Source organism: Schistocerca cancellata, chromosome 6, assembly GCF_023864275.1.
Source record: "Schistocerca cancellata isolate TAMUIC-IGC-003103 chromosome 6, iqSchCanc2.1, whole genome shotgun sequence".
In the NCBI taxonomy this organism is placed as follows: domain Eukaryota; kingdom Metazoa; phylum Arthropoda; class Insecta; order Orthoptera; family Acrididae; genus Schistocerca; species Schistocerca cancellata.
The window spans coordinates 265,082,411-265,098,020 of record NC_064631.1 but is presented as its reverse complement, the minus strand read 5'-3'; the positions used below and the strand labels follow the sequence as shown (position 1 = coordinate 265,098,020).

General features: G+C 41.8%; 1 protein-coding gene across 2 annotated transcripts in view; it reads right to left on the bottom strand.

Moving 5' to 3' along the window:
- The window catches only part of LOC126191037 (allergen Tha p 1-like), a 30,402-nt gene that overhangs the window by 14,297 nt on the left and 495 nt on the right, over window positions 1–15,610 (bottom strand). The window contains exon 2 of one of the 2 annotated variants that reach the window (XM_049931745.1): window positions 12,986–13,056. In XM_049931745.1, the coding sequence (XP_049787702.1) occupies window positions 12,986–13,056 (71 nt within the window). Of the gene's footprint in view, window positions 1–12,751; window positions 13,057–15,610 lie in introns of those variants that run through there. The other variant, XM_049931744.1, reaches the window with a different exon arrangement.

Sequence of the window (15,610 nt, the reverse complement as noted above, 5' to 3'; positions counted from 1 at the left end):
TTTATGTATACAGAAAGTAATAGCGATCCTATCACACTTTTCAGGGGCATTCCTGGTATTAATCTTGTTCCTGGTAAACACTCGCAGTCGATAAAAACTTATCGCGTTGTGTTACTTAAGAATGCTTCTAGCCACTCACATATCAACATATTCCATATACCCGTCCTTCGTTAACTGTCTGCAGTGGGGCACCTGTCAAATGCTATTCGGAAAACTAGAAATACGTAATCTCCCTGTTGCCCCTACCCATTGTTCGCAGTACATCATGTGAGAAAAGGGCAACTTGAGATACTGGACGTAAGCTTTCTAATCTCTAGAAAATTCACTATATTTGAACTCAAAATATGATCTAGAATTCTGCAGCGAAACGATGTTATGGATATAGGTCTGTAACTTTGCGGATTCGTTCTTTTAGCCTTATTGTATGCAGCAATCACCTACGCTTTTTCCAATTGCTTGGGACTTGGCGCTGTGAGAGATATTCGAGATAAATGCAAGATAAAATAGGGGTGTATGCCGTAGAATGCTCGTAAAACCAAACTGAGATGACATCCGGACGAGACGATTTATTTGTTTTCACGTCTTTCAATTGTTTCTCTACGCCAGTGATGCTTATTACTATGTCGTCTAAAGGGGACTGTGTTTGATGGTAAAATGACGGTATGTTTTGCAAAGTAACCTTCCTACTGGCGGTGGTGTAGTTAATGTTATAACTCGACCTGGTACGAAGACTACAGTCACTTGTCACGTGCTACAGCTCCAGCAAGCTACCCTCTGTAGTAATGGCTTAACAAATTCATGTGGTCCACGAAATTACAGGCCCCTGCGAGTTACTGTTTGGGTATAAATGATTTCTACCGGGTGGGTTTAACCAACAGGTAAAAATTTGAACGCAACGGATAACGCAATATTTTCTGGAAACACTACAGAAGACACCCATGCAGGGCCTAATAGGGAGCATAGAGCCATTATTTACTTTGATGACCCAGCATTCAACTGTGGTACTGACTTTCACCTATGCTTTATGATGGAGGAAATACTCAGTGGAGGGTATTAGTTAATTGATATTTATTCAATACCGATCGCATTTCAATAACTAGCCGTGTGTCCGTTGGAATATGCATCATCACAACTGGTCTCTCTAGTTAACATGATTTACTTTCGCCACGTAATTATGTGAAAGGAGTGCAGACCTGACTTCAATGTAATTTTATGTGGGCACACAATTATACCTAAACCCATGCTTATTACAGTCACAGACTAAAGGTCACCCAGAACCAATTCAGCAATGACACTACAAACGAACTCGGTCAGGGTGGATGAGTATTTGTCTAAATATTTCAAGTTTCCTTAAAACATACGATGAAGAAAGAGTAGGAAGTGGTGCACTTAACTATGAATGAATCTTGCTTTCAGAAACACCAAGTTACTGAGCTGGGGGACAGCCCATTTGGCGGGAAAACTTTGCAAGTCTTTATTCCATCAATGGGCATTAAAATCTAAACTTTCCAAGATACAACAGTTTAAACCTTGTATTTTACGTAATGCACATCATTGTAGGTGAATCAAATAGTTATGGGGAGCATAAGAAACATTAACTATCACGTCAATACTATTCCACTCACGTGGCCAAATAGCGGTAGTCAACACAAATGCCAAAAAAAAAAAAAAAAAAAAAAAAAAATACGGTCCCACAATTTTATTCCTTCTCTATCTTACACTCACCCACTACCGTATGGTTATTAACTCGACTACTATACATTTTCAGACCGAAACTGCAGGATACCAATGTGGCAGTTGCTCCAACCGACCACGTGACGGGAAAGGGAATACACAAATGAAACATAAGAAAAATAAAAAATCCCCGAAAATATTACTGTAAAAATAGACCTCATTGGAATAAATTAATGAGTGAACTTCCGTTAAAGACAGAGCAATAATGCGATTGTGAGCTTAAGGCCCATGGTGCGTGGTCTGACCAAGGCACAAACGCAAAGTTCTTACTGAAATTGGGCCGGCCGCGGTGGTCTAGCGGTTCTGGCGCTGCAGTCCGGAACCGCGGGACTGCTACGGTCGCAGGTTCGAATCCTGCCTCGGGCATGGGTGTGTGTGATGTCCTTAGGTTAGTTAGGTTTAAGTAGTTCTAAGTTCTAGGGGACTTATGACCTAAGATGTTGAGTCCTATAGTGCTCAGAGCCATTTTTTTTACTGAAATTGGACTAAATTATGAAAATAAACTCTCTTATGGGGGTTTGGTGGTAATCTCACACCTGATTTCAACATCTGGACTTTGTTAACGAGCAGTTTTGAGACATTCCGGTACCTTGGTTAACATTACCAAACTCGAGAGCTGCGTCTCCAAGTGTGTCCAACGCCGCTACCCAGGAACAAGTGGGCCTGCGAACACACCGCCTAACCATTTTTCGTTCAGAAGGTGGTGGAGGGGATGGTTCGCCAACCTGGCGAAGCCAATACTCGTGCCTTCGCGACCTCTCTGACCTGACTTGCACACTGTCTTAGCCAAACTTGTTCGGGTTTTGGGGATGGTACTATCCTACCACAGAACCACTCTACTCATGTAATGTTACGACCTCTCACCAAAGATTTCTGCTACTTCACGTAATATCTCATTCATACAGTTCAAGATAGCATAAGCGAAAGGATGCAAGGAAACGTGGCACACACGAAATAAAAAATCAATAAATAAAGAAATAAACACCGCTTGGTCCATTCTCTTCTGCTTGTTACTAAGACTTACTTCTGCAGAGTGGAACACAGTCTAGCTATTATTCTCCTGTACCGTAATTTATTGAGACAAATATGGAACGCGACAGCAAGTTCCGTTTCAGTTTGTACGATTCCCCTGGTGATCGATTTCTTAAACGCGAAATTGAAAACTTCGGCTTTCGTTTTGCTAACTACTACTGCCACACCATATTGGTCCATTAGTGATTTCATGGAAGCCTTAGACACGCTTTGCAATTTAACGTTACGAGAATTTTATCAGGTTCAAGGCCAAATCTTTTGCTAAGGTACGACGGTGGTATTTGCTTCAGGCATAGATATTTTCATTGCTACTTGTTCACGTTGTTATGAGGACTTTCCTCCTTGAAACCAAATATTCAGAAGAGAGTTACTGATCAGGTCTGGTGTTTATATTGTGTTTTGAGGTGTCAGGTACTCTTATTTCTTACTTGATATTGTATGGGAGCCTAGCGAATACCTTTGCACCACAGTACATAATTCTATTTTAAACGTTAGACAAGGAGGCATTGCTCTATGAATGTGTAAATCATAATTCATTTTAAACTGACTTATTGTTAATAAGCCAACCTCTGTGGTCGAGCGCTTCTAGGCGCTTCAGTCTGGAACCACGCGGCTGCTACGGTCGCAGGTTCGACTCCTGCCGCGGGATGTGTGTGATATCCTTAGGTTAGTTAGGTTGAAGTAGTTCTAAGTCTAGCGGACTGATGACCGCACATGTCAACTCCCATTGTGCTTAAAGCCATTTGAATCATTTTTATTGTCAATATCAATATCCATTAACGACTCAGTGTCCTGGAAACTGTGTGCAAGAATTGAAACATCCTTAAAAACTCTTTGGAAGATGTGCGATTATCTGCTTTACATAATTTTATTGTTTTTCGCTTCAGATTAATAAATATATTCTTTGCTTTAGGGGCATTGTCCAGAGGATACTTCCATGATGCATGAGAGAGTGAACATACGCAAAATACGACAGCATATTATCATTACGTCAGTTCAGTGAGAGACGTTTCTAATGGCAAAACAACCTGAACTGAGCTTTTGTTTATCTGTGTGCAGACTCCATGTATCTTGTTATCGAGAAAGTCTGCTAGGAATTTTAGAGAACGTGTTTCATTTAGCGTGAGATAATTGCTTTGTACTGATGGAGCTGTCAGGGGATGTTTGCTTCTTCTAAATCACGTAATATTGTATGAATATTCGTGAGATTAATATAAAAGTGTTTACTGTGACCAGTCGGACACCTATAAAGCTACTAACAGAGCTGTGTCTATTGTGCTAGAAAGAACCACGTGTACCACTGTGCTCGCACCGAGCCGTGGTCTACTAGTGAGAACAGATTCTAACGCTACAAAAGCACGTGTGCCTGTAAAATACGTATCGGCTTTCAACGCACAATAACTTTCAAACCAACCTTAACCGTTCTGTGTGTGTGTGTGTGTGTGTGTGTGTGTGTGCCTGTGTGTGTGTGTGTGTCAAAATCGCCACTGAAGTAGTCTGCTGGTAACATTCGCCCTACGACAATCCCTGCCAGGAATGTGTTCAATGGTTGACTGAAACCAACAAAATCTCGTTTCATGATTGCAGATTTATACCCAGTTACAACTGGGTATGTCCTGTGACATCAGAACAGCATTTCAGCGTAGAATACTAATAAAGTGACAGACTGCTGGTGAGAAGCTTCTTATTCAGCTGTATTGCCATCCACGATAAAAACATTGGAAGTAGGTCACTGACAGTCGAACGTCGACAAATGGTGTCACCCATCCGTATAGCAGTGTCACACTGAGCCCACATCATCCCAGTGTTTTTCAGCTCTTTACAGAATTTATTCAATACAAGATAGCCTGGACAAACCACACACAGTTACATCTAAACTCCGCAAGCCACATTATGGTGCGTGGCGCAGGGTACTTGTGGTACATCTATCGGTTCCCCTCTTAGTTGTGGCATTTGTAAAAGGCACATGGAAAAAACGTCTGTCGGTAAAGGTAATTTCTCTACGTTGCTCGTTATATCTTGATACTTTTGTGGGATAAACTAACAAAGCACCCAACTATTCTTGGACGTACGCTCTCGAAATTTTAACAGTAAACCTCTCCTCGACACAAAACCCTTCTCTTGTAGTGTCTGCTCCTGGAATATTTCCGTAACGCTCTGGCGTTTACCATCGAACCAGTGACGAGATGTGCCGCAGATCGCTGCTAGTAGCTCTACCCGGAAATGGTCCAATGCTGATAAACGATACTCCAAAACTTGTTCTTCCGTAAATGAGTTAACATTCTCTTCAGGTTACTGTTACTGCAGGAAATCTCAGCCTGCCATCTGCTTTTCCTACTTCAATTTTATAAGGTCATTCCGCTTTCGGTTGCACTGGATGGTTATTCGCAACATTTCCGGATGTTACTGAATCGGCGATGGTGTAATAGAGAAGTAATGGGTCTTTCGTATGGGCATACGCAATGCATTATGAAGGCCGATGCATCATTCGTCAATCGATTGTAGGTTTTCCTCAACTCCAGTATAATTTCCTGGCATTGGAACCTTTCTAATGAAAACAGCATACCCTTAAGTTACACTTTTTAAGTTCTAACTTTAGCATGTGCTGAAACAATCCATCTGGTCCGCTACTCGGCTAGCGAGTATTTTGTTCACAAAACGACAGTGCACGACTGCATCGAAGTGAATGAACGCGTAGTCTACGGCACTCTGTACCTCGTGGACAACGACAGTGAGACGAATTTTGCAAGGTGACTGTTTCGACAGTGGGACAAATTTTGCAAGGTGACTGTTTACGGAATCTGTGTTGATCTTCATACAATAGGTTTTGGGTCTCCAAAACTACCATGAAACATGTTCCACAATTCAACAATCGAATAACATTGTTGATACAGGCATTTAATTTTGTGCGTTTTCTTGAAAACGAAAATTATCTGCGCTTTTGCCTCAATTGCTTCGTATCTTCCGTTTCTCCAGCGATCTACAGTTATGTGCTGTTAAAAGAAGTACTACCATCCTTACTTCACTCGTCGGATAAAAGTGTTCTTGTGTGTCATTTTTGTTCTAGAAGTATTAGAAATAAGCATGCGGTAAAGACATCCCGTGGCTCCCATCTGTTAGGTGTCATCACTCTTCACAGTAGTACGGAAGTAATGCTATAGAGAAGCTTATATTGAAACTGAGTAATCACGTGAAGAATGTATTCTCCTGCTGACAGTTTCTTTTCTTTGAGTCTGGGGTCAAGCAGTATAGCTTTTTCCTATTTAACACCTAACACAGTAACCAAATTAATTAGTTTGGTTCATAAAAAAAAGACTTCAGTTTGAAACTGTCCAAACTACACTGAAACTTAGGAGCTTGTTCATCTACATCAGATCGGGTATCGTTACAAATATCCAGGGTAGTGTCATCAAAATCTCCAGACAGAGCAGTATCAGCAGCATTACAAAAGTTTACTTCCTCAGTCCGGAACCCTATATTTGACTATTAACTGAGATCTTCAAGACATACATAGCGTATTATATGAAGTGGGGAGCACTTATCATGATGGGTTTATTCCTAAGGTATGAGAAGTGAATTTCCTTTAAAAAATCTGTAATGTTCCTCTACCTTTCTTAGTGAAGAACTCACGATAAATGCAAGAAAAATCAGAGGATAGTTCTTACAGCGACAAGTGCATAAAAGGTAGAAACGTGGGGCTGTTATGTTACAAAATGAACAGTTGTAAATACGAAACAAGAACCGTAGAACGTGTTATAGTAGTTGCAGTATACAGTTTGGTCAGGAACAGCCTGGAAACTTTGTAAGGGTGTAGCAGGGTAGGTAGTTGTTAAGAAAAAATTCGGTGTGTTTCGCCGTTTCCGACTTAAAATAGCTTTGAAGTTAGCCAATCTGGCCGTTGCGCCAACAAATTCAAGAGACCCGCCAGATATAATTACTATCAGTTTTTCTCACAGCGTAGATGATAGCATACGAGACTGCTCAGGCTTTGGCTCGGGTTCGAACCTTTGTACTGTCCCAGGTCAATTTTTGTACTGCTCTCGTTTGACGGTTTTAGGAAACCAAACGAAGAACATGTTTATCGATACCACCTCTGGAGGGCTACTCGAAATTGCGAGTGTTACAGCCTGATTGGCTACCATAATCAATCCTAATCAAAGTGGTTCAATTTGCTCTGAGCACTATGGGACTTAAGTTCTGAGGTCATCAGTCCCCTAGAACTTAGAACTACTTAAACCTAACTAACCTAAGAACATCACACACGTCCATGGCCGAGGCAGGATTCGAACTTGCGACCGTAGCAGTCGCGCGGTTCCAGGCTGTAGCTCCTAGAACCGCTCGGCCACTTCGGCCGGCAATATTAGTCAACGCGGTAACGGTGCAACGTATAGAATTTATTTTTCTTAACAATTATTTCACAACAAAGCCTTTCCGCCGCGTCCTTATGAGCTTTTCAGATTGTTACCGACCACTCCGAATGCTATTCGCAACAACCATTGGCACTGAAATTTCTATTTCATATTATTAATCGAAATAATATATCAAACTGTACCTGTCGTCTTATTTCTGACCGCACAGAAAGCAAGTGTGTTGCTCTTGTAGTAAATCTGTACTTGACTACTGCATCTCAGACGATACAAAACCAACAGCAGCGAACGCCAGTTGCACTCAGATGATCTATAGCTTTAAATTCTTCATTTCAGTGCCCATAGTGTCTGCAGTTGCTTTATAATTTTTGCGTGATTTTTTTACCAGACGCGTTTCACTTTATTGAGGTAAAGCATCACCAGTAGTCTGTAATTAAGTTATTTACATTTTTATTTGCTTTCGGATGAAAAACAGTTCGTAAAGAATAGATTGCTATGTACTTACGGTGTTTTTTCAGCTTATTTTTCGCTTACATCGGGAAATGCTGTCTGCTAGCACATCGTTGCTTTTCTGTGTTGGACACTGATAATTTTGGTCTAATTTTTAGATGTTCTGCAGCACTATGCATTTCTCATGTTTTTCACAACGCATTTTTATTCACATCACTGTATTCTGTTAGTTTTTGTACTTCTAATATGTGTTGTCGTTTGTCTTTTGCAGTGTTTCCAACATAACCTTTCCACTACTTTGTCTTTGACATACAACATTTTTCAATTCTTTTTTATTTTTTTATTTTATTTTATTTTTTATTTTCTTTTTTTTTTGTGGGGCGGGAGAAACCATATTGAGTGAGCATAAGTATATGGCAGTGTGATGGAGTGTGAGTTAGAGGAGAAGGTGAGGAGCGAGAAGTGAAATGAAACTGTGAGTGGAGGGGGGGGGGGGGCGTTGTGGGAGAGTGGGAGGTGCTAAAGGATGGAATAAGCTCTTTTCTTTTTCATGTAATTTTGTGAGTACGTTCAGTTTTGCTCAGCTGTTTGAAAATCAAATAACGTAAGAGGTTTAACAGCACTGTAATTCATAAATTTTTCTAAGGGGAGTTTTCAATTTCATCAATTATTCTATACAGAGTCTAGTTTCCAATATTTATCTGGTGGTTGAGCAACTGTTTACTTTGTGTTAATGCTTTTTGTATAAGGAAATTTTCTTGGGAAGGGAGAAGGTATCTGTCTTTACTGATTTTTATGATATTCATAACGTTTTCAATATTGCTTGGTCTATGATGTTCTTCTTTTAGATGATCAGCAAACGTTGAATGATTTGTACCGCATTTAAATGCTCTGACGTGTTCTTTATATCCTGTGTCGACTGTACTGCCAGTCATTCCAATGCATATCTTCTCACAATCTCTGCAACTGGACCGAGCGATATGGCGCAGTGCCTAGCACACTGGACTCGCATTCGGGAGGACGACGCTTCAATAATGCGTCCGGCCATCCTGATTTATGTTTTCCGTCATTTCCCTAAATAGCTCCAGGCAAATGCCAGGATGGTTCCTTTGAAAGGGCACGGCTGGCTTCCTTCCCTGTCCCCATCCGATGAGACCGATGACCTCGCAGTCTGGTATCCTCCCCGAAACAACCCAACCCACCCTGCCACTGAGCTGATAGATACTACATTGTTGGTATCTGTTTGATTTTTATTTTTGTTTTGGGGTGTGCTTTTGTAAGGAATTGTTTGCTTTGTAAGCAATGTTAATGCCTTGTATTTTGAATATGTTACCTACACACCTGGCCATTAAAATTGCTACACCACGACGATGACGTGCTACAGACGCGAAATTTAACCGACAGAAAGAAGATGCTGTGACATGCAAATGATTAGTTTTTAAGAGCATTCACACAAGGTTGGCGCTGGTGGCGACACATTCAACGTGCTGACATGAGGAAAGTTTCCAACCGATTTCTCATACAGAAACTGCAGTTGACGGGCGTTGCCTGGTGAATCGTTGTTGTGATGCCTCGTGTGAGGAGGAGAAATTACCACCATCACGTTTCCGACTTCGATAAAGGTCGGATTGCAGCCTATCGCGATTGCGGTTTATCGTATCGTGACACTGCTGCTCGCGTTGGTCGAGATCCAATGACTGTTAGCAGAATATGGAATCGGTGGGTTCAGAATGGTAATACGGAACGCCGTGCTGGATCCCAACGGCCTCGTATCACTAGCAGTCCAGATGACAAGCATCTAATCCGCATGGCTGTAACGGATCGTGCAGCCACGTCTCGATCCCTGAGTCAACAGATGGGGATGTTTGCAAGACAACAACCATCTGCAGGAACAGTTCGACGACGTTTGCAGCAGCATGGACTGTCAGCTCGGAGACCACGACTGCGGTTACCCTTGACGCTGCATCACAGACAGTAGCAATGGTGTACTCAGCGACGAACCTGGGTGCACGAATGGCAAAACGTCATTTTTTCGGATGAATCCAAATTCTGTTTACAGTATGGTCGCATCCGTGTTTGGCAACATCGCGGTGAACACACATTGGAAGCGTGTATTCGTCATCGCCATACTGGCGTATCACCCGGCGTCATGTTATGGGGTGCCATTGGTTACACGTCTCGGTCACCTATTGTTCACATTCACGGCACTTTGAACAGTGGACGTTACATTTCAGATGTGATACGACCCGTGGCTCTACCCTTCATTCGATCCCTGCGAAACCCTACATTTCAGCAGGATAATGCACGACCGCATGTTGCAGGTCCTGTACGGGACTTTCTGGATACAGAAAATGTTCGACTGCTGCCCTGGCCCGCACACTCTCCAGATCTCTCACCAATTGAAAACGCCTGGTCAATGGTGGGCGAGCAACTGGCTCGACACAATACGCCACTTACTACTCTTGATGAACTGTGGTATCGTGTTGAAGCTCCATGGGCTTCTGTACCTGTACACGCCATCCAAGCTCTGTTTGACCCAATGCCGAGGCGATCAAGGCCGTTGTTGGTGGTTGTTCTGAGTACTGATTTCTCAGGATCTATGCACCCAAATTGGCTGAAAATGTAATCACATGTCAGTTGTAGTATAATATATTTGTGCAACGAAAATCCGTTTATCATCTGCATTTCTTTTTGGTGTAGCAATTTTAATGGCCAGTAGTGTATTTTTCGAGGGACTTTGTTGTGGTACGTCATTGTATGCCATTTTCTTGCTGTAGTGAAGTTGTACGAGTTAGTGTGGTTTGATCTGTGTTTGGAGTATTATGATTGTGAAGAGGACGTGCTATACATCGTGTCAAAGGCTTTAATTCTTCGAAGGTGTACTCGCATTTCATTACGAACGTGTCAGAATAATGACATCTTTCTGTCAATCTTTCCGCCTCCGTAGTGAAGTGGCCAGCGTGGGTGATCGCCGTGCAGAGGCCTCGAGTCAATTCCCGGTACTGTCAGGGTTCTGTGCTTGGTGGGATGACTAGACCCGTGTCCACCACGCAGCCTCTTGATGCGATCTGAGGAGCTATTTGGAGGAGAAGCAGCGACTGCAAGGCGTACAAAGCCGACAACGGCCGGGAGAGCGGCATGCTGACTCCACGCCCATCCATAACCCATCCAGATGAAGCCATTGGCTGAGGATGACACTACCGATTAAACCCTCTGAGACCAGAAGGGTGGAGCTTTTCTTTTTCCAAATTTCAACTAGTGTGGTGAGTGAGTGGATCTGTGAATAATGAGCTACTTGCAGCTGAAGACAGTTTAGTTACAGGAAATCATGCAATGTGTGGCAACATGTATAAATGCTATACGGAACGGTTTTTGGTTGTATTAAGTTTTTTTAGCTCACATACAGTCACTTACGCTTCATGTGTCAGTCATACCCACAATGCATTGTGAATAATACTTACTTTTCTGTTTCACACTTGTAGTTGTGTTTTATTTGTGTAATATATTAATTAACCAAGGAAACTAATGACCTGAAATGTTTCTTACACATCTGAACAACATGGACACAATTGAACTTCAGCAAAGCTTTTGACATATTAAAAAAAAGTACGACATCTAAACGTTTCAGATGGTGTGCTAAAGTGGTGTGAAAGTTACTTGAGAAACAGACAGAAGCGTATTGACTGTGGTAACGGAAAGTCTTCCACGAAGCATTCGTTCGCAGGAGTGCCTCAGGGATCAGTCAGGCTTACTATTCTTTCTGTATTTCAATCATATCTCCTAGGTTGAGTCAGCTCCCTACTTTATAAGTGTCATTTCAATGCCGACGACCACCAGCTTTACTCTTGTACCAGACCTGTCCTGTAGACATCAACACTGCCACCATCCAGAAGTATGATGATTTGTCATCATCGCTTAAATGGGAAAAATACACAGGACTTAAACTAAATGTGAAGAAGTTCGAAATAAGTTTAGTAGCCCATCAATTATTACATAGTCCTGAATTTCGTTAATATTTGCCTCCCATTCCCCTCGAAGGTATCCTATCACTAGAGCTGAAAACGGAGAACTTGTGTGTATCGATGGAATAACATACAGGGCAGAAAGTATTGTCAACATATGCACGGAGACTACAGAAAACTTCAGAATGTATTCCTACGCGATGTGGAATGTCCACATGAACATCATTAGTTCTGACAAACCTCTTCTATTACGTAATCCAGTATTGCACGAGTACTGATAATGGACGAGGGTTTTCTCCAACCACGTATGATTGAGTCCATTATATCTGCCACATTCTTGTATATGATCATGTCAGTATTTCATACATCTAATTAGAATGCTTGTATGCCTGACACATTTTGCGACTACCGTAAGCTGTGTCTACTTCCTCTGGTCCTCAGAGTCCACGTCCCCCAGTAGCTCGAATTAGAGATTGTGTACCTATCACCTCACCATCATCGGAAAACAAGGACTCACATATGTGGTACCCAACATGTGCCCGCTCGTGAAACAAAAACATTCTCAAGATCCTAATTTGCTGCTGCTTTTCGCCTCTGGAAGAAGATGCTCTGCACTCTGCGCACGGTTCAAAACACTGTTACATTCAAGAAATATAGGAAAATATGAAGCACTTGCTGTCATCAATGTAACATTTTTTCCCTAAAAAGTAACACTTATGGCCAGTTTTCTATCTATCAGGCAGTAAAACAAATGCCTCCATTATCTCCTAGTTCTGCTTCTTTCTCGGCGATTTTTCCCCTCTGTTCGTTACCTTTATTTCTATCACGCCTTCCCTTCACTTCCTCTCCTACTCCGCTCTCACGTCCATTCTCACTCTGAATCTTTTTTATTATAATCTGCCTTTGTTTCTCCAAGTTCCATGAACCACAATTATCTCTGCTTGATTATCGTAGCTGTTAATGTTTTCTACTTTTTATGATACAATTTCTTCTAAATGTTGCATTCCACATTAGTGGAAAGCCTTTCTATAACATACGCATCATCGTGTGAACATAATGTAAAAATATTGAATGCTAGGATAGTTAAATGAATGAAATATTCTGAGCAACGTAAGTACTCTGGAGCTAAAACTTTCACTATGTTTCTTTCAAAGTAAACGACTGTGGTTATTTGGTTTCCTTTTCACACGAGAAACAAGATAAAAATTTCGGTAAATTTGTTTATTAGAAAAGAGGAACGAACCGCATAGGAAAAAAATAGTTTACATGAGATATTGATTACGAGATATCACAGTTGTGCAGTCTAGCCACTGCAGGAGTTTAGGCGGAGACCCTCTTGAGCTCCTCGCCGTACTTCTGCCTGTAGGTACCGGTGGGGTCGTACTTGCTCTCCAGCGGCGTCCACAGGTCGGGCTTCTCCTTGATAAGGAACCTGATCACCTTCTCGGCGCCAGCCTTCTGCTTCTCGTTGCACTTGGCGCACTCATTGGTCAGCGCATCAGGGACGGCGGCTGTTAACACACAGGTAACACAATCAGAAGAGTAAAGACATCAAAAATACCTAATATAGAAATACTTAAATACAATTTTATGTGAGTCAAATCGTTTCGTTTTGAACCTGCGTCGGTTGTTTGTGTTTCAGTTTGGCCCCACGTGCTTCAGCGGACACCGTTACAGACTACCACAGACAAGAGAAATCGGAATATATTTCCTTTTTTTCCTGCGGACATGTATATTCTTCTGCATATTATTCATTCCTTTCATTAGTAAACGAAATATGGGGACTGGGGGCATTATATCATATTCTCACGGTATGTATGCTAACATTATATCTATAAACAAAGATCTGACAGTTCCCTGACGGAGAAGTTCGGTCAGGTGCATACAGTATAAAGAAGAGCTGCATCACGATTTTGCACAGTCGCGCAGGCTCTAAGGTATGGCATAAGAAGTTTCGGAAATACGAATTACTGTGGCAATATGTGCCTCCATTTTCAGGCGTTTGCATTTTGCCATACTTCACATACAGCACGGCCGGACAGCTTGTGGATAACTATTTCACTTGGGCAGTTGAGGAACTTTTGACCGTTGGAAATGGTACACTCTCTTCTAGAAAGAGAGAGAGAAAGAGAGAGAGAGAGAGAGAGAGAGAGAGAGAGAGTGAGAGGAAGGCATGAACTGGGAAGGGGGCAGGGGAAGAATGAGATTTAGACACTATCAAGGAGTGAGTTAAGTAGTTCTCTGGTATCCTGATGAGACAAGGAAAAAAGTATTAATGAACAAGAGACTTGTCAACTAATCCATTCGAAGACCCTTGCTTCCTAAGTAAGCTGAAAGCTATTCCTCAGGTAATATATTAATTAACAGTTAAATAAGCAAGACCCGTTGCCTGTATCGTACCTCACCAACAATCAAGCCGCATAGGTATCTCGTTAAACGTGAAATTTCAGCGAAATATAGAAGAGGAAATGAAGGTATCAGATATGTGATATGGACTTTGGAGTAAATACCCTAATGATGGAATGAGAACAACAGCGAAAATTTTACAGTAGAAAGAAATATGTATTACTGAGTACGTTGTGGACCATATTGGAATGTGACAGCTATGTAAATATGGGAATATTGGTTCAAGGCACAAGAGACGGAGGCTGGTATCAAAGCAGTGACTTTTTTTAAGATTTATTTCCAAAGACCAACATTCTACACTAGTGAGGTAGTTTCGTCACAAAAAATAGCACTCCTGGAGTCTACGCTAACAAAAAATGAAAGTTCATTTATGGAAGAACAGAGAAAAGTTGTGGCAGACTGTTGAAAAAGTTAATGTTACTACTAACAGGGGAAGCATACACCTCTCAGGTCTTCGATTTCACCGACCTTTCGCGCGGCTGCAGAACACAATTACATGTAAAAAATTATTCTGTGGTACGATACGCTTCATAAACGTTTCCGAGATATCAGTGTTCGAAGTTTTACGAAACTTTTAAAACCCATTCGAAGCTGCCAGTCGCAGAGCAGTGGTGATTGCGCAGTGGGTTAACACAGCTCTCTAGACTTTCGACCGTTCTATGTTAGAGTCGATTTGGTTCCAAATTTTCTGCCAAGCAGGCTTACTAAAGCCAATCATGTTTCTTCGAAGAATAACAATAATAATTATGATGTGACTGCAAATGTAGAAGGGCATTGCTGGCTGGGGTGAATACGGCCGCCTATAGCAAAGGACGTCCTCCACGGCAATCACTAGCCCCTTTCAATGCAGATAGGTGAGCGTTGTATCATATGCGTGTTTGTAGAGTGTAGGTGAGCGCAATGGGCGTATGTATAGCGTTTAGGTATTTGTGTCGTATGATGATGATGATGATTATTATTATTATTATGAGAAACCAGAGAGAGTGAAGCCCAGCAACAATACATACCCTACTCCTCTGGAATAGCACCAAGGAGGCAGCCGAGTCTAATGTCCCGATACGATGGACGGATCACTATAAGCAGTGTCAGATGCCCTCACTTCATGAGACACTAAGGACAGGTTTCGAATATAATCCGGATCATTGCCGAAAAGAGTGGCGATCAGGATATTCACGTCACCAAATCTCCTCCCGGTGCCAGCCAAATTCTGGAGGTGAAAACTTTATCCAGCACTAGTTTTCGAACCAGCTTGCCTCCGAGTCGAGCGCACATGTGTACGATAGCGAATTCGACTACAGAGGTATGTCACAATGCTACTGACAGTGGTGCATTAGATGCGAGTTATAACAGGGATTCGTGGTTAAAAAAAAGGTATATCAGGCTATACATGCTTCAAATAGTGTCCATTACTTTCATATTACTTTCGGAACATCAGTAGAAAGTAGCTGCGGTTTCTTTCTATGTAAAGGCGACGACATTACGAACTTTCATATCTGTTGTATTGCACGCAGCTTCTTTTGGATATTAGAAGCGATTGAGTTGTTAGTCGACAGTTGATGACCGCGTACATGATCTTTACATTTTGTTCACTGAAAAGATACCTTTGCGTTTGTGAAGTGGAACTGTTACCAGCGCTTGTCGGCAGACTAGGGGGAAAAA